We start from the raw sequence: 26,380 nt of genomic DNA, 5'->3' as shown, positions 1-26,380 counted from the left end.
AGATTACTGAGTGTGTGGCAACAACCATGTAATATGAAACTATTATAAAGTGGGAACTATGGCTTTTAAAAAAATTTTAATACTTTTTTAGTAAGAAACTAGTAATGTTGAACGTTGATTTGCAGGTCTGAGCCAATTTAACCCAGGTCAGTCAAACTGGTCTGCGCAGAGCCAACAAGTTATTGCCATAACCAAAGCTGAAGTCCCCGATGATAGAGATAAAAAGGAGTTAGCGAGGAGAAACCATTTAAGGGGATATTTTCACAGATCTTACAATTCACAGAATATGGGTCAGCAGGGGACTCCCTGGAAAGCAAATGTCACAATCATTTCATCATTATTATGCATAATTACATCTTAGCCCCAGAAATGTGCCAGGGACTGGTAAAGATAGAAACTACCTCTAATAAAAACATGCCATTATGAAAACGCAAAAGCTCTGAGTGATGGCAATGCAGACCTACTCCATCACTTGACTGCACAAACTTGAAGCAGCAAGTTTTCTCGCACTTCCTCAAGATTGAAAGATGATTGCTCTTACAAAGCCCCAAAAGGCATGAGCTCTCTGGAGGGAACACCAGGCTCAGAGCTCCCAGAAGTACCCATTTGAGTACCATTAGCAAAGGAGCGATGGCTTGTCTCAAATTTCTTGGGGATATGCTAGTGCAAAGGTCATTGCTAAGGCAGCCAGGGCTCAAACCACCTAGGAACATAGTGCCTCAAAATCAACACCGCTTTGAAAGACAGATACAAAGGAAAGAATAACATAGATGACTTTCCAACAACAGCAACAAAAAAAATCTTTATTTTTTAAAAAGAAGCTGTATGTGTTGAAATAGATTAAGAGTTAAACTGGGCTTCCTCATTGGTCGGCTTTCGCTACTGTAAAAGTTTAGTGGGATAAGAAAGACGAACTATACACCGAACCTTGGAAATAAGGCCCAACGATGCTCTAAAGCAGCAAAACAAAGGAGTTCCTAGACACAAGTCTAAGACATGATGGTTTTCCCTTCCTCTCTGTCTCTCTCTTCTTTCCCACCTCTGCCCCTCTCTTTCTTTGCTAGTTTTTGAGAAAACATTTTAAATTACATTATAGCCAGAGGTTTAATCCTCTACTAAATAAAGACTTTAAAAAGTAAAAGGAGGAATTTAGTGGGCATATAGGGAAGGGATATGAACAAAACCCAAAGGAAAACATGACCATTTCTCTCATATGGAGTAAAATTTAAAATGATCACAGCTCATTAGGACTAGGATATATAAATCCTAACCACAGTTGGACAAATATTTAAAACAAAGTTTGACAAGATTATATTTGTCAAAAAGAACATAATTACTGGTGAAGAAACCAACATTAATCAAATAAATTGGGCCCAGTGCAATGGCCAGTGGCTAAATCCTTGCCTTGACACAACAGGATCCACATGATGCCAGTTTGTGTCCAGACTGCTCCACTTCCCTTCCAGCTCCCTGCTTGTTGCCTTGGGAAAGCGGTAGGGGGCGGTCCAGAGCCTTGGAACTGTGAACCTGAGTGGGACATCTGGAAAAATCTCCTGGCTCCTGGTTTCACATCAGCTTAGCTCTGGTTGTTGTAGCCACCTGGAAAGTGAACCAGCCAATCTTACTCTATATAAATTTGTCTTTCTGATAAAAAATAAATAAATCTTTTAAAAATAATCAAATATGTTAATGACAACTTTCCCAGTTACACAGAAGTGGAAATTCCTCACGAATACAGTGCAGTGCTTGGTCAATTTATTCAATTTAGCTGGTAATCCAATTAGAAAGTGTTAAGAAAATACATACCCTCCCTAAATCATTGTACATCTGTGGTTTTAAAAAGAGAGAGAAAATAAATGTTATGGGTATGTTTATACTTAATTGCAAATTATGCTGTGTATCCTCCAAGTCCATTACAGCTATAGAACATGTAAGAATCCTGTATTTCCAGGTTTCTATATGTGTTCAATTTCTAGTTGGAAACATACACAAAAGGTAATTTAATGCTGCACTACTATGTCTTATCGGGAGGTTGAATTCATAGGTGGGCCATCGACAGAGCAAAGCAAATCTCTTTCCTTGTTGACAGGCAGGCTTTTGCATTTGCAAAAGCAAAGCCAAAGCATTTGCACACATGTTTGCATTTCGACCTTTCTGTCTCATCTTAGGAGCAAAGCGTGGCTTTGAGAGGGACGGATTCCAACAAGGTTTGCCTATGCTTATGTATCTTCAGCGTAATGTTTAAATGTGTAAAAGTAAACAAAGCAGAGATATGTGTTTCATCTGGCAGCCTATTTCCTTGTTGTATGAACATGCAAAATCTCACCTGTTCGAACTTTCCCATGGTGCCACAAGCATAGCAGGGGGCAGGTTGAGGGATTGGCTGTATTTTAGCGTTTTGTGATTGTGCATATTCACAAATCCTAAGATGTACATAGAAAGGCTTACCTGCACCCACAGAAAACCAAGTGTCACTCGTCTACAAAGGAAACAACGATTGTCTATTTACAGTGTACTTTACGCTTCATATAATCTACCAAAATAAGAAAACTACCTGCCCTCAATCCCACCAATTTTCTGAGTGCACTTGATGTTGCTGGGGTCGTGGAAGGTGATGGAACGTATTTAAGTGTGGCTACTGTTGTTTTTCAGGAAGAGCCAAATTACCTTCTGCTTCCAAGCACATTGGCTTTGACTCCCTGGGTACCAAATCGATAAATGTCCATTCAGCACTGCAGCCGTTGACTAATGGTCCCAAAGCATTGATGTGCCACCTAAATTGAACACATTTAGATGTCTACGCAAAGTGGGGCCTCAATTAGTGCTGACAGATTGACTTTCTCACAGGCAGAAGCAGCTCAATTTGTAGAAATGAATCCCCTAAGACTAAAAGCAATCATTCCAGAAAACTGCATGATGAATTTTGTTGGTAGTCATACAGTGGCTGTGAGCTTAAAAAACTGGATGTGCGTTCCCCTTGTTCTAAAAACAGTGCTTTCTAATTCACTGAGACATACTAAGAATTTCTCAAGGATCTTTAAGTTATAGGAAAACCATCATGTTCGGGTAGTTTCTCAGAACTATTCTAATTGTGATTTCGGAGTGATTATGAAGAATCTGAAGAGCCAAAAATCCAAAGACACAAGCGTTGTTGATAAGTGACAACATTGATAACAATTGTCTATTGCCTATTAATGAGTGACATCCTATTTGAAACGTGCCTTGCAAGTCATATTGACTGCATAGACTTTTGACAGTTTCAGACATTATATTAAGCTATTTTTAAGGAAAATCAGAATGTTTGTGAAGATGTGCCAGAAGTCTACATTCATTTGGAAGCATAATGAATTTCCTTTTGAGTATCCAGCATGGCTGGCTGGTTCTATTCCTGGATCAAGTGACAGATCAGAGAGAGCATCCCCTTAGTCAAAGCAGATCTCAGAGCAGAAGGTATGGGCTGCCGGCTGCCTTGGCAGGCATTGATCTGAAGTCCTGTGTCCAGGCCAGTGTGGTCCTCTACATTAGAAAAACTTAGAGGAGATAAAGTCACAAGCAACTCACACCACAAAATGGGAAGCAGGATTAGTTCAGAGAGCAAGGAGTCAGCCAAGAGATCAAGAGAGTTGGAGAAAAAGCTCCAAGAAGACGCTGAGCGAGATGCAAGAACTGTCAAGTTGCTCCTCTTAGGTAAGTGATGTTATTTTTTGTTTGCTTGTTTTTGCTTTCACAAGTCTACTTTTTCTTCCGTTATTGTGTGCTTGCTTTTCTCAACCTTTAATTTCAAGTATATTATCATCTGGGAAATGTATTATGAAAATGTGTGCTCTATAAATACTTAACACTTTTCTCATTAGTGTTTTATTACATTTTTGTTAAGCAAAGAAATGAATATTCTGCCTGCAATATTATTTACTCCTGTGAAAAGAAGCTTTATAAACGTATTGTTTTGTTGTATCTTGATCGTTTCCTGACTCTCATGTTAATACTGAAAGCAACTGCCTAATTACAAGCTACAAAGTTGTGTATTATGCTTATTTGTTCAGAAATGTTTATTGCCCAGCAAAGCTAATATGCTATTTATTTACTTGTGACAGTAAAATCAATTCATCTCAAGTTACTTAAAGAGTATTGATAAGTTTTCTTGATTTATTATTCAGACTCCTGAGTGCTTCCCTTTGTAATGTCTGTACACTTACAAATATTCCATTTAAATCCATTTACAATATTTACAACATTCATATGCATCAGGATTTGTCTCCTGCCTTTTTATTCCCTTGTTATTTATCACAACTCTAAATACAATAGATGACCAATTATTAACCAATCAAAAAAAAAAGCATAGTATAGAATTTCATGAAACATTTAACTTGCATTAGACTTAAGCTTTTGAAATAAAATTCTGCTTCATTCCCATTTTGGAGTTGAACATTAAGCTCTCTAAACTCTCATTGTTATATATGATGTAGCCTCAGTAAGATACCATAAATGGCCCGGCATGGTAGCCTAGTTCCCTAAGTCTTTGCATTGCATGTGCCAGGATCGCGTTTGGGCGCTGGACTCCCATAGGGGTACTGTTTCTAATTCTGGCTGCTTCAGGTTCCTTTCAGCTCCCTGCTTGTGCCTGGGAAAGCAGTAGAGGATTGTCCAAATCCTTCAGACCCTGCATGTGCATGGGAAACCCAAGGAAGCTCCTGGCTTCCAGCTTTAAGTTGGCTCAGTTCTGGTTAGGTGTCACTTGGGAAATAAACCAGCAGATGGAAGATCTTTCTCTGTTTCTCTTTCTCTCTTTCAATCTCACTTTCCAATAAAAGCGAATAAATCTTATAAAAAAGAGATGCCATAAAAATGCTTGGTGGAACGAGCATGAACTTTTCCAAACTCTCACTTTCTCATCACTTCACCATTAGAATCGACTGGATTTGCTCCATCATTGAAAGAATCTTCAGTTAAAAAAAAAATCAGTCTGGACTAAACCATGTACCTCGTATTTCCATTTTTCCTACAGCTCCTCTATTTGCCTTACACGTCACATTTCAGCTTGAATTAAATCACATGATCACATAACTTTCCTTTGCATTTTTATACATTTTTGTCCTATAAGATAGATTCAGGCCCCCTAGGATGTTTGGGGGAAAAACACCTTTCAATGTTTCGTATTAAAAACATTCTGTGCAGCATTTTATGCATTATGAACATGAATTCTACAATTTACTGTGACAATACTATAATTCGTTTCTAGTCAGCAACTTCCAGAATGATAATGGGAAAAGTTCATCATAAGCGTTCCTCCCAGTTGCTTCTAAAATTTTTTTATTCTGAATCTGGAAAGTGCTGTGCAGCAAAGGTCACACTACTTTTAGTTGAGCCATCTGATTATTGTTGAAAATCATGCCAGTTATCTAATTGTTAGAGTCAGAAATTTGGATTAAGTTTGGAGAGCAAAGGCAAAGTTCTCATAGTGTACCTAGACTTAACGCAGGTACTGCACACTTTCAAAGTTCGTAAATTGTTCTACTTATTCAACAAATGAATATTTTGCAAAGCATGCAAGTTTTTGTAGTGTGGCAGTAGGGGAATTATAATGATTTTGACATTATCTAAATTCCTGTAAAGTAACTGGTAAAATACTGCTTATCCAGCATAACTGACTAAAGGGGTTTAACGGCATAGCGGAGTGAGGAAACGGAATTTTATACCACTACAGCAGAAAGTGTTCTAAGTCTCTAAGATCAACTTGATTTGTCAATGACTTTGCCAAATGTGATGCACTTTTGTGACTTCTCAGAATGAGCTTGTGAGAGCTACCATGCTCAGAGATGTAGTGGCTGTTAGGATTTTTTATAAAGTGTCAACATTCCGACAGATTGCTTTTTGCTTTTGCGTAACAGATTCCTAACTCTAAAATAAATCAGATGTAATGCCTACCATTTTCCTTCTTTTGTATTCCATGTTTATATATATAACTAAGAGGAAGGAGGACATAAAACTCAGGTTAAATCATACTTTTTCTTTATATTCTGTTTTTTCCTTTAATTTGACTCTCTTCTGTTAATATGTCTAGATATGAGTGGGACAGATTGCATAAGAACTGCAGGCATTCTAGAGTTACTGGCTACAATATAACTTCCCCAATGTTAAGAAATTCTGGTTTGAAATTTTATTCAGCAATATATTAATGGCCACCCATGAGCATAATCAGATAAACAAACTACCTGGAAAAACTGTGTTAAAGCTGACTGATCATGAGTGACAAGGGAGGCGCTGACAAACACGGAAGACCTACTACCAAAAAACGTGGTCAATGTTTTGTTTTATTCATCCAAATCAAACCCATCCTTCACCTCCTCCAACAAAATACGCTAATATTTTGTGTTTATAAAAGTATCAAACCTTAGTTTACATCAGGGTAAAGTCTTCCCTTTTCAGCTGTGTCCATTTGGAACTGATCCCAGCATGTTAGACCGTGTGAGAGCAGAGAGCAAAGTTGGCTTTGCGCTTCATGGAATTCCTGTGGCTTAACACAATGAAGCATGCATTTGGAACAAATGGAGAAATGACAGAATTGGGATCTGAATTATTCCTGTGAGTTCTTGGCGTGTGGAAACGCAACTCTAAAAGAGCGATATACGTTATCTCATAAGAAATTTATTTTAGCTTGAAGTCTGCAAGAAGTTATTAAAATGTTTTAAGTCTGTACATTAAAATTGTAATAATTAGTCTTCCTTTTCCTGTTCTCCTTTCCTTTCTCCATCCCTCATTTCCTTCCTTCCTTCCTTTGTCTCATGCTCACCAGTGGGATTTGCACCTCATCAGAGAGACGCCCACAATTTCCCTGCTGGGGTCCACTCCCAGTCCCAGATCTTACACTCCCTAGGTGGTTCTGCAGTCTAGCTAAAAAACTTTGCCCCTAGTCCCAGTACCTGTTAGCAGGTGCTGCGGCAAAGCCCAAGCAGCCTGTACTTGCTCTGGCTCACACATACACCAGTGGTTAGCCCAGTGGACACAGTTGGTTAGCCCAGATAGGCTTCCTCCAACGCATGGCACATGAAGCCAACCAGTGCTGTAACCATGCTCTGCCTGGTCTGTCCCCAGTGATTAAAACATCACAAGATCTACGCTATTCTTCAATTTTTCAATATACAGTCCAATATTATTCATTTAGTTGTAAATGCTGCCAGATTTTTAAAAAGCATAAAACCTGATGTTTGGAGTATTGAAATTGAATGTCATTAAAAAGATAAAATAGGATAGCTATAATTTATTCTTCCTCATAAATGAAACATGCTTAAGTGGCTTGGTTGCTGAAGAATTACACAGAGTTCTGATGGTTGTGAACATTGTCTTATACGATGAAGTACTTATGAATGCTAAGTTATAAAAATTAATTTGATGCCATTGACTCACTAATGTGACACTGAAAAATGCAACATTGTTATTATGTTATGTTAAAGCTTTTTATGGAATCCAATAATGAGGTTACTAGACATTATGTAAGAAAATGATTCTAGACTTCAGAAAATGTGTCCAAAGTAAAAATAAAATAAAAAATAAAAGCAGTATTACAAGAAAATATTCAGATTAAAATAATTTAAATAACTGAATAACAGAAGTTATAAAAAGACTGAATCTTGAAAGCAAGAAATACAATGGCAGGAATGAAAAGCATTTTTTTTTAAGATTTATTTATTGGAAAGGCAGATATACAGAGGACGAGAGACAGAGAGGAAGATCTTCCACCTGATGGTTCACTCCCCAAGTGGCCACAATGGCCAGAGCTGAGCCAACCTAAGCCAGGAGCCAGGAGCTCTTCCTGGTCTCCCATGCTGGTGCAGGGTCTCAAGGCTTTCGGCCGTCCTCCACTGCTTTCCCAGGTCACAAGCAGGGAGCTGGATGGGAAGCAGGGCAGCTGGGACTAGAACCTGTGCCTGTATGGGATCCCGGCAAGGTGTGGACTTTAACCACTACGCTATCGTGCCAGGCCCAAAAAACATTTTTGAAAAATATTTTAAAAATTGAATAGTAAGTACATTGGTTTCATAGTATTTTGAATTAACATAAAAACAGGTTCAGAATAATATCATAAAGTTTGTAGAAAATGGCTTTTATTCCAAGAAGATAATTGTAAAGTATTGGTGATGAAAATATCTGATACCTTTGGTAACTTCAACAGTGAGGACAATGGCAAACCATTCTCTGAAATATAGATACAAAAACCAAAGCAAATATTAGTAACTTATTGCCAAGATTTTGTAAAATTAAACAAAAGTTGGGTGAGGTATTTTCCAAGCATGCACAGTTGAATGACTCTCAGGAGATAAATTAATATTATACAATGTCATCATAAGTCAGAAGTTGGGAAATGGTATAAATTAAATTTTTCCAGCCATTTGTGATCAAAACATGCTTATCAGATTAAGAATACAGGTAAATTTGGGCCTGGCCTGGTAGCCTAGCGGCTAAAGTCCTTGCCTTGAACACACCACGATCCCATGTGGGTGTCAGATCTAATGTTGGCAGCCCCACTTCCCATCCAGCTCCCTGTTGTGGCCTGGAAAAGCAGTTGAGGATGACCCAAGGTCTTGGGACCCTGTACCCATGCGGGAGACCTAGAAGAGGTTCCTGGCTCCTGGCTTTAGAGCAGCTCAGCTCTGGCCATTTTGGCCATTTGGTAAATGAATCATCTGATGGAAGATCTTCCTCTCTGTATATCTGACTTACCAATAAAAATTTAAAAAGAAAGAAAGAAAAGAATATAGGTGAATTCCTTTAATCCAATAAAGACAATGTTTGGAAAACTTGAGTATATTATCATCTTTGATGACGAATGGTGAGCATTTCTCACAGACAGTAAACAAGGACTAACAATGCTTAACGGGTTTCCTGTTAACAGAAAGGTCTCCTGCTCATGGCACACATAGTACCATTCTCTTGACCATCTTTTGTTCCATACTCTCAACAGGAAAGGTAATAGATATATATATTTCAAACTCAAGTAAAATTAGTTTAAGAGGCTACAATGACAAGAGAAGGTTAACTAGCATAAATGTTTGCCAAGAACCAATAAAATGGGATTTAATAAATATCTTTCTGAGCTCCGTAATCAATTATATATGTAAATATGGTGAACGTAGGAAAAGTTTAAGTACTACAGACACAACGTGGAATACAGAATGTAATAAAACTGCAAAGTCAAAAGTGAAGGTAAATTAGTCATAAATCTTACTAAGAAAAGTGCTGTGTTTAAGAACAAGCAGACCTAGATTGCTTCCTGATCTTGCTCCGTCAGAAAATCAGTGCAGGTCATAAATCTTAAACCTAACGCACAAAATAACAGCATTTCAGAAGAACAATGACTGGCAAATGGTGTGATTCAGGGGATAAGAGGTTTAACATCATATTCCACATATGTGGATCCAAGAATGGGATGCCTCATACTTCATACTCTTTAAAAATATTCTTCAAATAATGGAAAATAGTCTGAGATCACTATACTCATATTTTAGATTAGAGTATGTTATTTCTATAATTTAATGCCTCAAAGCCCTAGGAGGTAGATATTGATAACTCAATTTTATGAACTAGTAAACTCTCAGAGAGATGAATCAAGACACTCAAAGTCACACATTAGGGTAAGCACAAACATATTTCAACACAAAACCTTGAGTTTGTCTATTCTATGTTCATTATGAGACTATACAATTGGAAGGCCACTATACAGAAGATAATTTTGCTATTAATCCATGAGGAGAAGGAATAATGAATAGAATAAAGTCAGTGAAAAAAATGCTGCAGTAAAAATCCCTCACTATGAGAATCTGTCATGGATGCTAACCTGACAGTGGGACTCCGATATATCTATTTCAGTATTGTGTTTCATTCATTTGAAGTGACTGCAGCCCGTGAGTTTAGAAAAGAATTGTTGAAATAATTTTAGCATTTTTTAGTATTGACGTTACAAATACAAACCTAAAAGAAAGTGATTTGCCATGGCATTGATGTGGGAGTGAGGAGATAGAGTTTCTTTGTTTGACAATGGACCTGGACTTGAGAATGAAAATAATCGGCTTTTTTTTTTTTTTTTTTTGCATTCTCCTGTCAGGCATAGTTGAAAGTTCTAAGGTTTCTTTTCATTGTACAATTATGTAATTTCAACACTGCCTAGAAACCATGTCCTACATGTTTATAAATTAAAGGTTCCAATCTCTTTTCACCCATCTTAACAGTTGTCGGTAGCAAAAATCATGCCATGTGTTTGTTTTCCTGATGTTCAATTACAAGTGTAGTTATTAAGCAGCTTTACAATTATTTTTGATATGTGCAAATAAAAAGGTGAACAAAATTCTAATCTATTCTCGTTGATTATTAAATATGACTCCAGCATGAAAGTACAAATGAAGTGTATGTTTAAATATTTAATGAATTGACTTACCGCGATCAATTAAATAACTTTCTTTTTTTTTTTTAAATAATATCATCAAAATAATTTGGGACTTCCTGTCCCAGAAAATAATGTCCGGAATGACTACAATCTGGAAGGAAGAGGTTGTTTCAGGAGACTCCCAGTATATGTGGACACATTGTTTGTATTTGTTTCTGTGATGTGACCTCATGGGGCAGGGACGGAAGGGCTGCTGTGAACTAAAACCTAGAAACACTGTGAGAACTGATTTCTGAAATCACTTTGTAACAGAGCTCCCTATTAATAAAAGAGATTTTAAGAAGGCTCCTGTTAGAGTTGTATCTTGAATACCAAAGTCAGTGTCTAGATCAAGAATGCTCCGGATATATTTTTAAATGCCCTTTAACGAAAAATGTCAATTTTTGAGATGCAGTTTCATTAAAAACCACATGCTCTGTTTTTTTTTTTAATGTTCTCCCACTTAAACTTAGACACATTCTGAATCACTAGCTAAATTGCGAAGAAGCAGAATCTCACAGCCCAACCTCTGTCCTCAGAACTAACTTATACCAGCTCCTGCTGTCATCAGATGATCACCTGACCTCACAGCTCACCTCTGACCTCACGGGGTGTACATCCATGGATTTAACCATCAGTGAGTCAACAATACTTGAAAAATAGTGCATCTGTACTGAATATGATGTAACAAATACGGAAAGATATCCACAGGTTACACACAAATACTGTGTTGTTGTAAAGTGCTTGAGCGTTTACCAGGTAGGTCTGGAATCTGCAGGAGTCCCAAAGCCAGTCCGGTAAGATTCAGGGACCAGCAGGAGTTGTGATTCACAGAAGGACATTATGAATGTGCATAAATGTACTGAAATGGTAGAAATAATGTTTCTCCCATTTTATGATAAATTTTTGAAGAAATAATACAGAAAAATTAAAACGCAAAATGGCTGTTTATTGTTATTATTATTATTAAACATACTGATATTTAGTTGATAAATTTTAGCCAATACATTGATACAATGTTAGTCCATGATACATATGCTGGTTTAATTTTGGATTCTGTATTAAATTTTTTTGTCAATATTCCCAAGTTCATAATTCATCCAAAAAAAGTCTCAATTATTTTCATATCCCTGTAAAAATCATAGATGATAGCAGTTTGACTGATGCATTGTACAAAAGTCTTGCATTGATGAATATGGTTAAGAAAAAAAAAACTTGGTGTGTTTGATTAACTTGTAAGCATCTAAAATAAGTGCTTGGAAAAAAGTCGAAGTGCATTGGGAAAATAAGATCAAATGTGTGACATGTTTCAACAACTTACATAAGTTATGCTGAGGCATCATTTACTGGAATATAATTGAGTGGAATTCTGAAATTTGGGATTACCGAACTCAGATTACTTTTGTTCGTAGGATATCACAGTTTCAGTAAAGATAAACAAGTGCATTTTTGATTTTCTGTGCTGGGTGAAGAGCACTTCTGTGTTTGCTAGCTTTCCAAAAACCTTATCTTTCATTCACCTTTTTCACAAACCTTTTCAAGTGTCCTCAAAGAGGAAAAACATTGAAGAAATGAAAGAACTTTCTGGAGACCTTGCACACAAGTGGGTATGACCACACACACACACACACACACACACACACACACACACACACACACAGAGGTGCAGGTCAGAATTAATTCTCAAACACTGCCATTCTTGTTTGTCATTTTTCTAAAAAACACTTCTTAATGGCAGTATATTTCACAAAATACTCAAAGATTTTGAGGCAGTCTGAAACAACAACTGATTTATCCCTGAGGCCGATGTTTTATCTTTTAAGAATTATCCACATCGTTGTGCTTTATATTCTGTTTACAGAGTTGAAATCAAAATAAAGTCTAATATTTCTTAAGAGAGCCTGTAATACATGTTTTGAATTAATACAAATGTTTCTCTATGGTGTCATTGCCAGTTCCCCGCTGCCCCTCATACCTGCCAGCCCCCAAATCCTGTTTCTAGGACTGTGAAACCCATTTGAAACGCCCCCATAACCGCTTTTACCATACAAATTCCTTAGGTTTACTTACCATTGTTGCAACCTTCTTTTGTTTAAACAAAAAGAATTATATATGTGTCCCAAGGTATACGTGGTGCTGTAGACAACAGCCCATTTTTTTAATCAGAAGAATTAAAACAATTTGTAAATATATACATATATACATATATTTACATATATATAAAACATAACTTGATATTTTTCTTTTACCATTTTAACCAAAAAATGTAGATGGAAAAATATTCTAGGAAAATAAAAGATTGTGAAATACACTTTTCTTGGCTTACAAGATTGGAAGCTGTCTGAATTACAGTTAAATGCTGCCACATGTTTTTCTATGATGGTAAATGCCACTTGGTTTTTAAGTTAAACTAGGAGAAGCACCTATTAAGGATTTTCACCTAAGAAAGTCATTGTCAGGGTTTAATTGCTGTACAACTACCTTGAGTTTGTTGATAACATTTCGCCCTTCTTCTTGCAGGAGCAGGAGAGTCTGGAAAAAGCACGATTGTTAAACAAATGAAGTAGGTGCTTCCTGTTTGAAGTCTGTTTATGTATTTGACCCATTGAGATACTTCCAGTGGATGCTGCGTGCTGACGTCTTCTTGTTAGGAACCTTGGTAGAGGCGTCGCGGGTGCTACACAAATGAGTGCTTTATGTTCCAATAGCTACCGAAGAGATGGGTCATATTGCAGCGTTCGCGTATTCTTTAAATTGTGCCTCTCAATAGGAAAATAGGAAAAGTACTTGTGCTTTTATTACACTGAACTGAGAATGATCTAGCATTGCAATACCAAGAGCCAAAACCATGAAACATTTAAAACCATGATGTGATTGAATTTTTGAGGAAACGCTGCTTTGAACATCATTGTTTTCATACCTACAGTAGGAATGAAATGCTCATTTTTCATTATTACCAACATGGATGGTGAATACCATCGCTGTACTATTTCTCAGCTTTTTTATTTGTGACATAATAAACCTGAATTTCTTATTGAGAAAATAACGAACATAGAAGTGCTATAATGCATTAATATAACCTCTCAGTAAAATGAGAATAAGTTGAGACAAGCAAAAATTGCTAAACTCCTTAACTGTCAATAATAGAAAAATCTGAAAGACATTTGTTGCAGGCTTGGCACAGTAGCCTAGTGGTTAAATCCTCACCTTGCATGTGCCAGGATCCCATATGGGCGCCAGTTCATATCCTGGCTGCTCCATGTCCCATCCAGCTCCCTGATGTGGACTGGAAAAACAGTAGAGGATGGCCCAGGACCTAGAACCCTGCACCCACATGGGATACCTGGAAGCAACTTCTAGCTCCTGGCTTCAAATCTGCTCATCTCCAGCCATTGTGGGCGCTTAGGGAGTGAACCAGTGGACAGAGATCCTTCTCTCTGTATCTCCTTCTCCCTATAAATCTACATTTCCAAGAAAAAATAAAATAAGTCTTGAAAAAATTCCACACAATTGTTGCTACAGAAGAGGAAGAAAGAAGAAAGAGGATATGCAGAAATATATTTAAATCTATCTTAAATTACATGTTAAAGAGATCTGTTCCTTTGTCTGTATTAAATGAGAAAATGGCCATCAATCAGCAGTGTTTTGATATAATCAAAATCATCATATGGCCAGTTATCTATAGAACTCTTCATTTTCTATGAATTAAACAGAATTCGTTATTGACTTTAGAAAAAAAATGAAGCTTTCTCATTGAATAAACCATAAATGAATTTTTTTAAAACTTAGAAAAACAATCTCTGATAAGCAGATATATAGTCACAGAGGTATCTCATATACAAAGGCCTTTGGTTTTAAGTAAGACTGCAATAAAGCTGACCAACCTAAGAAACAACGAACAGTTAACAAAAGACAAAATTAAATAAATACATGCATTTTATGTAATTTAAAAATTGAACCTGCAATGACTTTTTTAATTTTAGTCTATTAGTAAAGAATGTGTCCAATACTATTGCCTCATCATTTCTGAACTGGATTGCTTCAGCATCTTCTCCAATAGTTTCCCTTCCCCATTCTGACACTGAGTTATCAGCACGGCCACGAAGTGTTCTCTTCAAAAATCATTGCAAGCTCGGTCATTGCAAGCTTCTATTTCCCCATTCAAATTATTCTGCCTGGAATGCTGTCTTTTCACAATAGTGAATTACTATGTATCCTTAAAAAGTCACTGATATTGACTGTACTTCTAATAACATCACTTTTCCTTTTCATCTCTATCTTGCCACACACACACACATACACACACACACACACACATTTGCTGTTGCCATACAGTGGGAGGCTGTATCAAAGTTTGCTTGTGTGTTCTTCATTCCTAAAACCCAGGGCTATCCAACAGAGTCTTGCACAATGACAGGAAACTTCTGTATCTTGCTTTTTTCCTCACATGGAGCTCCTAGTCTCACGTAGCTCTAGCACACACTTGAAATATAACAAGTGTGACTAAGGAGTTAAATTTTTAACTTCACCTTTTAAATATTTATTTTTTGGAAAGGAAGAGACACCTCAAGAAGGAGAGGCAGAGAGAGAAGGTCTGTCATCGCTGGTTCACTTCCCAAATGGTCACAGTGGCCAAAACTGAGCTGATCTGAAGCTAGGTGCCTCTTTCTGGGTCTCCCACGTGGGTGCAGGGTCCCAAGGCTTTGGACCATCCTCCTCTGCTTTCCCAGGCCACAGGCAAGGAGCTGGAGGGGAAGCTGAACTGCAGGGATATGGGATGTCACACCTTGAGGGAGGAGGATTAACCAGCCTCTCCTACCAGCCCCTAATTTAATCACCACTGTTCATCGCTGTGTTATCAAGCAGAGCTGTAGTCGACTTGTTTCTGGGGAGGAGAGACTTATAATCCACTGACTCTTTTTCGTGGGTTATCATGTAGTGATTTATAGAAAATGCAAGTAAAAGCTTATTCATTTTAGCAGACCTGGGGAGAGTTTCCCCAAGAAGTCTCCCTCGGAGAAACACTCAAACACTTTAGCTAAAATAAAGCATGTTATGCGCCACTTAGCATGCAACTTCAACTAGACTCAAATTCTGCTTTGAGCACCTTGTTTTCTGATATATGTTTCCTCTCCCAATGATGAGAGGATAGACATTAAAATTTGCTCCAACGAGAATAGCCAAACATACCAAGCCCATTCGCGATTATCACTTTAATTTCATAATAAAAATATTGTTCCAATTTCAAACTTTGAAAAAGAGCTGCAATTTCCTGCATGGTTGTGTTCCTAATCTACCCCTGAAGATATTTCGCTACATTTTCTATAACTTTTAATGAATTCTATGTTATATTTGTTTATTTAGAGTATGTGAGTGTTTAATTCATCAAGATGAATATGACCCAGTTTTAATCTGGAAATACAGTGATGGTTGGCAATCAAATACAAGACAAAAAATAAATCGGGAGAGGGAGCTAAGAGAGTGCCTTGGATTTCTACATCCCATTATCAAGTGCCTGAGTTTCATTCCTGATCTCCACACAGTTCTAGCTTCCTCTCAACATGTACCTTGAGAGACAGCAAGAGTCTGCTCACGTATTTTTTTCTTGGCTCTCAGAAACAACATGAATTAGCAGACAGAACTCTTCTTTCCCTCAGTCTCATTCCCTCTAGTTGTCTCTCGGTCTCTGTCTCTCTCCCATTAAAAGTATTAATTAGAATTGCTCACCTCAGCAGCACGTATGCTAAAAAAATAATAAAAAATCATAGTTCCAAATCCTTAGGTTTAGTGGCTATAATTTTGTCAAAGAGAATTAAAAAGCAATCATGATTATCTCTCTCCTGGAGGTAAAGCTTCTATGAACATATACAACACAAATCTGTAGCAATCTTGCATTCAAACTTGAACAGAAACGAGAAGAAATAACAACATAAAAGAACAAGAATACATCAAGCAATACAGAAGCCCAGAGGCCAACTGGCACACAAAGAGATGTTAGCTTTTATTAAGCACATCTATTTTGAGCTGTTATTATTCCAAAACTTTGCTTCTGCCTGAATATGTGGAACGAAGAGGAGAGGTCAGCCAACTAGAACGTCTGGTCATTTCATCTTTGAGAACTCCGTGGCACGTACGCAGATGGAGGAGTGACAAGGCTTTTAACAGAGTGCAATTACCTGCAGGAAGAATACGCGTTTGTTAGAGCTGTAAATAGAAAGCAGACACTCCTATTTTCCAGCATGCTTGAGGTGATGGGAAAAGACAAGAACGTTCAACTACGTGACTTCACTTCCTCTGGGCATTATTTCGTAAACACAGCAGCAAATGTGAGAACTCCTTCTCTGTGATCTGCAAACCCTTCGTAAGAATCAGCTTGCTAAACAAGATGTGCATGATTTATAAACTCATTTTAGAAAGTGTTTTTTTTTTAATCAATCCTAAATATTCTTCATAAATATCATGATTGGTCCAGAAAGAGAAAATATGATTAAAAGACATTGATTAATAAACATACAAAGGAACACACAGTCAGATTTAACATGTACAAGTAGTCACCATTGTTCCTTTTTAAAGAAAGCTATACTGCAATTGCATGTAAGCCATTTGGGGTCACGGGGCTTTTAAATAATCAATTGTTCAATTTACAAAAACTTTCCTTGTTTCTATTGTAGGATCATCCATAAGAATGGCTATACTGCTCAAGAATGCATTGAATTCAAAACAGTTATCTTCAGCAACACCTTGCAATCCATCCTAGCTATTGTGAAAGCTATGACAACCCTAGGGATTGATTATGCAAACCCCACAAGTGCAGTAAGTACACAAATAATGATAATGAGCAATCCTACGAAGGTGTCTGAGCTATAAACAGTGGCACATAATAAGCCTGTAGTAATAATACACATTAACATTTTAGAAATATTACTTGTCTTTGGCATATGACTTCTCAATTTTTCATTAATGAAGCTTGCACTATTCGTGATGTACTATAGTTTAACTCAGCATGACTTTTCAAACCTAATAACTAGTACTCCACCGCAATCAACATTGTTTATGATTGAGAAATTCTAGAGGAGTTTATTGCATAAAATACAATCAGCAATATGCTACATTCATTTTCTTAGTCTAATTGTCATTTCATACAAACAAAATATTTTTTAACAATACCGCTCTAATTTTCGTTAGTATTTTGTGACCACTGCAAAGACTGTGTGGGAACAGGAAAATTCTTATTTTCCCAGGTTAATCTGTTTTGAAAAAAGAATTTCAGGTTGTGTAAATGAACGTAATATTTGTATAGCCAATATACTCAGGCCTTCACAGTTCTGTTGATAGGTGTAAAGTGAATCAATTCATTTTTGTTGCATTTTTCTTTCATAATATGATTAGCTTAGACTAAAATGTGCTATGGATACACTTAAGTTTAAACTGCGCATATGCAAACACAAAATGCTGTTGTTGCTGTTGGATGCCTATAGTGTTACTCCCAAAGAACGATGGTTAACTCCACCCCAAAATGAGAGTCATAACGCAATAGTCAGGAAGAAATCATTCACTTCCAAAGATCCACTCCAGGAGTTGCTGGCTACCTCCAGAAATGCCATTGAATTGTTTCCAGGCTAGTTGTCAGATACCTTGCCAGAGGAACATTCAACAAAGACATAGTGTAGCAAGCATAGAGACAAAAAGCAACATTTGTTCCTCTCCTCTGCATCTGAGTCCCTGTACATGATTTGGGGAAGCCATGAGGATGGGAAGAAAAATGCCTTTTCCAGGCTGCTGGCTGGAAGCCACAGATCCACTTTTCTTCTGTTTCCCTTCTGCAAGAGAACAGGGGCAGATGGTTTGTCAGCACAGAGCCAGGGTTCAAGGACTCCCTTCCCACTTCTAGCTTTCTCTAGAACTAACGGCGAGAAGTTACCTGCTGCTCTGTTCTGTCAGAAAGGGTAAGCTGAACTTGAACATCACCCCTTGTTTAGCATCCTCTGAGCTAGTGATGATCATATTGTTATTGAATGGTACTTCAGTCTCCGCTCTCTTCTCATAACCCAGGATTTGAAATTGGCCCTTAGGAGAGAAACTGGTGCAAGTGCCTTAATGTAAAGATTAAGAAAATTAGAACCTAACAACATTAGCTACTTCATGTTTAGAAGCTAGCCAGCACTTGGAGCAAAATTCACTTCTCCTGGCTTTTCTCTAGGCATGTTGTTTTTTTCTAATGATAAAGAAATTTTAATACGTTTAATTCTCTTCTTGATGCTAATTGTTCCTGAAATGGATTTTCCCTGAGAATGATTTAAACATGTTGGAAATTGTATGTCCAATATTCCATGTATTTGTGTCTAGAAAGTTGGAATGCCACTTGTACCTGCTGCTGCGCATGGATCACATATCTCACTGTTTGCAAATCAGTGACAGCAGAAATAAAATCAACTGGTTGGGAATTTTAATGATACAGATGGAATAAAAATAATAGTGCATATGTAATTGTTAGCAGTGTGCTAACCAAAACATTAAAATAAGTACAGTGGACTTGAATAGCATCAGCCTAACAGCTCAAACAGTGTTTAAAAATTGTCATGAGGTCACAGGGTCACCTGTATCCTCAAATGTCAGAACAAGTATCAAGTGCTACATGGCTCATCTTCCAAACAAACAGGGCAAGCTCCAACAGTTCCAATCATTGCTTTTAGTATTTGACTCTAAGATTAATGCACTCTGTACCTGTTTTACATTATTGAGTCAAAAGATTATTTGTTAAACATTGCCTATGTGCGACCTCTGAAGTTGAGATTAGCTTTCGTTTGTCTTTGCATGTGGGTGTGTGCTCCTTTGGATAACTATTTGCACATCACCACACAGATGGTTACACACAAAGAAAAAGTCCTGATGGAAAACATGCATGAATTGTCTTAGCTACTTGTTCTGTTCATTTGGACAGGTAATTTAGTCTCCTCTAAGGATCAATTTCTTCACAAATGTTATTGTTTTTCGCATTGAATTTCTTTAACAATGATCAGGAGAGCAAAGCACCCACTAGCAGACTAAGCACAGGGGATTGCAGAATGTCAGTTCCCAACAAACACTAGACATTTTAGCTGTTTTCAATAATGATCATTAAAGAAATTTCTTTAAAATTATGTACTGATCTATACATATAACATATTTTTAAAAATATTTTATTAGCTATTATTTATGTTGATGCATTTTTAAGCAGATATTGGGAATATATTGAGGAATCAACAATGATTGAGATGGAGTTAGTAAAACTCCTCCTCCAAAGAGAGAAGAGCCTGACATTGGACAAGAGACTGCCAAATGTTAGCTATTTCAAAAAGAGCTAGTTCCTTATTGGTTGACAGAATCAGTAAGAAAGGGAACATTAACACGGAGACAAGACGAAGAGGAACTAGTTGGACGGGAAATGCCAAGTTTGGAAGTTCCATAGATGTCTACTGTGATGGTCAGAAGAGGTATTTGACTAAAGAGCTCAATGTCATAAGTTTACGCTAGGAAAGAAAATGAGATATGATCGTCAAGTACTTAGATGGAGAAGACAAGGATACGAGGGAAAGAAGGAGATGAAGCAACGAAGAATGTTACAGTATTTCCAACATTGCCTAGTCCTAGGAGTGAGGAAGAAACCCTCAGGAGAGATGATAGAACATTTGGTAGAGGACTATCAGGTGTCTGTGGAAGCAGAATTCAACAGCACTGTTTCAAGGGGAGGTTATTTAGGGTTAAAGGATATGAGAGGCCATGCAAGAAGCCTATTTTGTAAAAACTCATTGGGTTTAGCAATACGGAATCACAAGAGATACTAGAAGAGAGATTTAGGGGTTGACTCTGAATCCAGAGTGGATTGGGAAATAGAAGTGCTGAGAACAGAGGTCAAAGATTGTGTTTTTAGTAACTATGTTTAGGGGTAGGGGAAAGTGAATTCTGCGGGTGTGGGAAGAGGGCAACTCCTAGGGCTTAGTTTTAGATTATTATCGGATATACTTGTTTCAAAAGTATAGGCCTCACAAGGAGGATAAAGCTGAAGAATCCGGAAGAAAGACAGATAGCTAAACATAATAAAGGCAGTTCTACTTCTCTATAAATTCTGATTTCAGAATCCTCTAGGGAGACTTTAAAGGAAACTACATGATTCTTATTACTTTACATGGATGCTTTTCTGACCATTTTTGACAAAGACTGCTACCACCAGAAACCTGCAATATGAACAAAACAGTTCTGATTTTTCAAGATCATTTGCAGTTTTAGTACTGTGCTAGATGAGTTTGAGATATAAACACACTGCAACAGCTTGGCAGTTTGCAACCAATATTATTGCTCCGGGATTGGACATTTCCCGGCAACTACATCTGTTTTCATCAAGTACTTCTCAATCTCATCAGACTATACATGCTTTGCTTTCTCGGATTGTTTTTCTTATTTTTTTACATGTAACTCTACCACTCATAATGAGTTTCATGAGCTTCTTAGACCACAGGTTGTCAATACATATTAGGAGAAAAAGCATCCTATGTATTCCATGAGAATTTCAGGCTAGGAAACCTTGAGAAAATAGTCATTCATAAATTGAAGCCACCGTAAGTCCCAAGGCTGTGCAGATTTTTATAGAAGAGGGACATAAGATCCATTCAGGATGCCACTTAATTACCCAGGGTAGTATTTTTTTAATTTGAGAGATTATTAAATATTATTTAATATTTCTCTAAGACATAGGGTCTAAATTGATGAACACATTTTCTTTACTGATTCATTCATTCACTAATGCCTCACTAATGTTTCAAAGACACACACTGTGTGTTAAATTTTGTTCAGTCTTCAAAATGGAGAAACGAAACAAACTTGAAATCGACACCTTATTGTCCTTGAGGTCTAATAAGAAAGATATATCACAAATGAAGAAATCTGAACTAAATAGGCACTGTTAAGTGCTGTGAAGAAATATAGATGATGGTACGCTTGAGGAACTATTCGAAGGAGAGATGATTATAGAAGAGTCTATTAAGCAGGCCGTTGTGGCTGGAGCTGAGCTGATCCAAAGCCAGGAGCCAGAAGCTTCCTCTGCAGCTTCTGTATGGGTATAAGAGCACAGGGATTTGAGTCATCCTCCTCTTCTTCCCCAGGACATAAACCATGAGCTGACTCAGCAGTGGGGCAACCGCAACATGAGTTGGGGCTCATATAGGATGCCAATGCCTCAGGATTAACCTGCTGTTCCCCAGTGCCAACCCCTAAATGAATCTTTTTAAAGAAGAGAAATCTTGTGTTATTTGACTTATAAAGATGTACTGACAAAGCATACGATGTGTTTCCTTTGGGGTTAAAACTGGGTGAGCAGCTGTTTCTTGCATCGTTTGTGCTAAAATACACTTGAATAGTGGGAAGCAACAAAGAGAACTCTTCACAGAAGAGTGACTGGCTATATTCTACTGGTCTGCAATTCCTACTTCCATTTGCTAACAGGGAAGGCTTTTTTTTTAGATTTATTTATTTTTATTGGAAAGGCAGATATGCAGAGAGGAGGAGAGACAGAGAGGAAGATCTTCCGTCCGATGGTTCACTCCCCAAGTGACTTCCCAAGTGGCCACAATGGCCAGAGCTGAGCCAATCAGAAGCCAGGAGCCAGGAGCTCTTCCAGGTCTCCCATGTGGGTGGAGATTCCCAAGACCTTGGGTCATCCTCGACTGATTTCCCAGGCCACAAGCAGGGAGCTGGATGGGAAGCAGGGCCGCTGGGATTAGAACCGACGACCATATGAGATCCTAACCCATGCAAGGTGAGGACTTTAACCACTACGCCAGGGAAGGCTTTTAAAATTGTATCTTGTGCTAATGTAATAAAATGGGTAATGCCTATTTTGGCCGTATAACTCATTGGCCTAATTATCCACTAATGTATTTGCCTTTAACAAACACACAAATAAAAACAAAAAACCCGAGTAATCTGATTGTGAAAAAACCTAGAATGAAATGGTGTTTAAATCTAAACATGGTCTCTAATAAGAGATATAGCCTTGATTGCTAAATAGAAGTAGATTTTTAATAAAATGGTAACATAAAACTGACCAGTTGAGAATACTAAATAGAATTCTCCTAGAAAAGCAAACTGACATTGGACAAAGTGTGCATGGGGTAGACTCCATTTCAGGCGCTTGTTTGGTTTATTGGCTTGGTCCTTTATTTAATTATAACATGGTTTGAGAGACTTAGACCCTTCACATATGCGCTAGCATCCTGTGACTCTCCAACATGGTGAGGATTATGTGAAGGATGAGCTGTGTCATGAGCTGTGTATCAGAAAGGCCACGAACAGAAACAACATGCTTTTGAGCATCTGGAAATTAAGATTCGAGCCTATTCGCATGATCAGCGCAATTACTCTGAACCTCAAGAGATTCTTATTGTTCTCAAGTTAATAAAGGAGCTTTGATATGAAGCTTCAACAAACTCTGGACTACCGTATTTATCCAACAAGTGCCTAATTCCTTCTTCCTCTGTTGTCTTCCGGGATTCTCTCAACAGGGCTCTGGCAATCCTGACTTTTCCCTTATTTGTCTTTATGAATCCTCAACTCCACCGTATTTTAATTTACTCTCAGCAGGTGTGCAATGGTACCTATAGGAAGGCTTAAAACCTTGGTGAGGATCAAAGATGAACCATTTTGTATTCAAGTGATGGCAAAAATATAACAGATGACAAAAATACCATATAATTTTATATAAAATCTTAGGTTATTGAGCTTTTACTCTAACTCTTATATGGTGCAACCTAAGACTAGGAACAAAAGAAGACAAAAAGTCAGGTGGATCAAGTTCATCACTCTTTGAATTTGTCATTTTAATCCTCTGAGACCTCCATGACTATACACTACGATTTTGTCATCCTTGCACATTACGAAGGAACTGGAGCAGAAGTGGAGTAGCCAGTACTCTGCCCGTTAAAAGGGATGCTACTGTTGCAGCTCCCTACCATATTGACTTTAATACGTCTTGAAAAGATGTACAACACACTTTTTAACTAAAAGAATCAGATAGAAGTCGTCCAGTGACAACGTTTTACTGAAAATAGAGTTGATTCCAAATAATGTTATGATTTCTTCCTTATTCAAATGTTGCTCTAGGAAGACCAGCAACAGCTTTGTGCTATGGCAAACTCTATGGAAGATGGTACTATGACGCCTCAGCTGGCTGAGATAATCAAACGACTTTGGAAAGACCCAGGAATTCAGGCCTGCTTCGAAAGGGCATCGGAATATCAACTCAATGATTCGGCAGCATAGTAAGTGAACTCATTTTACAGAGAGAGGAGAGACAGAGAAAAACAGAAATCTTCTATCTGCGGATTCACATCCCAAATGGCCACAATGGCTGGAGCTGAGCAGACCTGAAGTCAAGAGCCAGGAGCTTCTTCTGGGTCACCCATGTGGGTGCAGGGGGTTAATAACCTGGCCATCCTATATTTCCTACCCCGGTCATAAGCAGGGAGCTGGAAATGAAGTGGAGCATCCTGGACAAGAACTGATGCCCATCATGGATGCCAAGGATATACGCAATAAAGCTAACCTCTTACACCACTGTGCTGACCCCGGGGTATCTTCTACACAGCTAATTTTAGAAAGAGAGATGTTGCAATTATCTTCTTCATAAAAAAAAAAAAACAAATAAGTCTGCACAATGCTTGACGACAGGCGACGTGCCAGCTAGGGTTTGGAGTGATCCACTCCATTTGTAATCATATTACTGAGATCACTCCCCCACATAACTTCGCTTTTGACATGGGTTTGGGCTCATTGGATTGATGATCATGACACAACATTCTAGAAAGAAGTGATGTGCTATCTTCTAAGACATTTGTGTACAATAGAATTCATTTGAAGTCTCAAGAAAGGTTATACAGTTTTTACAACTGGCATTCCCCAGTTAAAGTCTGTTAGACTTAAGGAATTTAAGAGTTTGTGACATTACAACATGTAACTTCATAACTAAAATTCCCTTTAGAAAATAGTTATCAGATTGTTCCATGATGATATGCTTGTAAGCCTAGGCACAGACATGTAGATTCATACTAGGTTGTATATACAGCGGACATGAATGTGTAAAGACGTACATAATCCTGATAAGCAGCTGGAAGACAACATGCCAGCAGCATTTAGCTAAACAAACAGAAAAGAAAACACAAAACTCATATGTGAACGGGAAGCAAAGACTGAAAGCAAAAGAGCTTGCATGAGCTTTCACATTCATATTAGGTGAGGAGTAGGATGTGTGTGGACAGAAAATAGGCCATGTAAAATCCAAGGGGAAAAAAAATCTGTGTTGGCTCTTCTTCCTCTTAGGTTCCAAGTGTTAATCTGCACCCTCCCTTAACTGGGAACTATGGCTCTTGCCCCCCCACCCGTCCCATGAGGTAAAGAATGGGTGTGACTTTGCGATTACATAAACTTGGACAATTGGCTTCCCAAGTGCCTTAGCACCGCCACATGAAAACCATAAGATGTATTTCTATAATGTATAAACGCCGCTTTTCCACACTAATCCTGTGTGAAGACAGTCACAAGCAGTAACAAGTAGCATTCTAGAACATTCCTGTAAAGTGCTGCCTAGTCAAGATCTGGGGAAGAATGAGGAGACAGAGCCAGAATTAATATAGTTAGTTGGAAACACGTTACTGATTAAGGAGTATATTCCCTTACAATGTGGAAAGGGCGGTGTTAACAATGACTTGATCTTTCTGTTTACCAAATCATTGGCTCTTTGACAACACGAATATTCCATAGTTAAAATGAGCCAATGAAATGTAAGTTATTTGTACTTTTTATTCTTTATCCGATCTTCAAGTTAATTACAATTAAATAACATCATGATGACTGTATGGTAGCAGAGGAGGGCCTTACGACAGCTCCAGGAGAGCTGATTTTTCTCATGCTTTAGATTTATTTCATATGTACAGCACAAAAAGTAGAAGTTTTTCTGCCCCACGTGCCCTTAAAGTGAAAGCAGCATTTTGTAAATAGAACAGTTAAATGCCACAGATTTCTCCAAAAAATTTGAAGTTGATTAAAAAATACTGAAATACAGTCATCTGAAAGGCAGTGGAAACACAAATTGGTCTCATATCATATGCATTGCACAGAGCAAACTCCAAAGCATTTCTTTTTTCTTTTCTTTTCATCTTTTTCTTTTGGATTTTGAAAGGAGGAGCAGAATGAGAGTGAGACAACTCATCATTTTCTCAAATCTAGAGATGCTTGACTAAGGGGAACAAAGAAGGGCAGGGACGTTGTAGCTGACACCAAGACAACCCCTTTTGTGCCGGTAATTATAAGGAAAGAGGGCACCGCAGAGGCAATTAGGGGAATTTTTGCTAGAAGGCTACCTGGCTAAGGATGGGGCCAGCTCCGATGCTCATTAGATTCCAAAGGCTCTAAGAAGTGACACAGACCCCTCAAGGAAAAAAATACTACTTTCATGTGATTGGAGGAAGAATCAAGCTTATTTTTTTTAAATCTTGAGACATTAGCATGAAGCAAACTTGACCCCACCCTTGAGCACCCCAATCCTCTATTTGTTTATCAAATCAAGCATTTTATATGCAAACATGCCAGTCTGTCAATGCCCCTGTTTTGTTTGAAATCATTTACACATGCAAAACGAAGCACCTTAAAACTTATCTTTACCAAAACCTTCACTGAGCTGTTTTTTTAAATGAACTGACTCTCTAATTTGATAGTTATATTCATTTATTTTTTCAACCTTCATGACCAGTGGAGCAACAGAATATCTACACTAATGTCAACTTAGCTGATAAGAAAATCACAAGAGATCTGTTTTTCCAAAGTAGAAAATAAACTAACCAAGGTTGCCAACAATTTCTTTGATGTATTTACATATTAAGAAGACATGATCCCTGTTAGGGTAAGACAGTAACAATACACTTTTGTAATATGCAT

At 37.7% G+C, this 26,380-nt stretch overlaps 1 protein-coding gene across 1 annotated transcript in view; it reads left to right on the top strand.

Annotated features, from left to right (window-relative positions):
• Window positions 1-3,496: 3,496 nt before the first annotated feature.
• The window catches only part of GNAT3 (G protein subunit alpha transducin 3), a 36,993-nt gene continuing 14,109 nt past the window's right edge, over window positions 3,497-26,380 (top strand). The window contains exons 1-4 of the mRNA XM_004591344.3: window positions 3,497-3,687; window positions 12,938-12,980; window positions 17,089-17,230; window positions 23,552-23,709. Of these exons, the coding sequence (XP_004591401.1) occupies window positions 3,570-3,687; window positions 12,938-12,980; window positions 17,089-17,230; window positions 23,552-23,709 (461 nt within the window). The 5' untranslated portion in view covers window positions 3,497-3,569. The remainder of the gene's footprint in view (window positions 3,688-12,937; window positions 12,981-17,088; window positions 17,231-23,551; window positions 23,710-26,380) is intronic.

This window comes from Ochotona princeps, chromosome 32 (assembly GCF_030435755.1).
Source record: "Ochotona princeps isolate mOchPri1 chromosome 32, mOchPri1.hap1, whole genome shotgun sequence".
Taxonomy (NCBI): Eukaryota; Metazoa; Chordata; class Mammalia; order Lagomorpha; family Ochotonidae; genus Ochotona; species Ochotona princeps.
The sequence above is the reverse complement of the archived record's forward strand: the minus strand, read 5'-3'. Positions and strand labels throughout refer to the sequence as shown.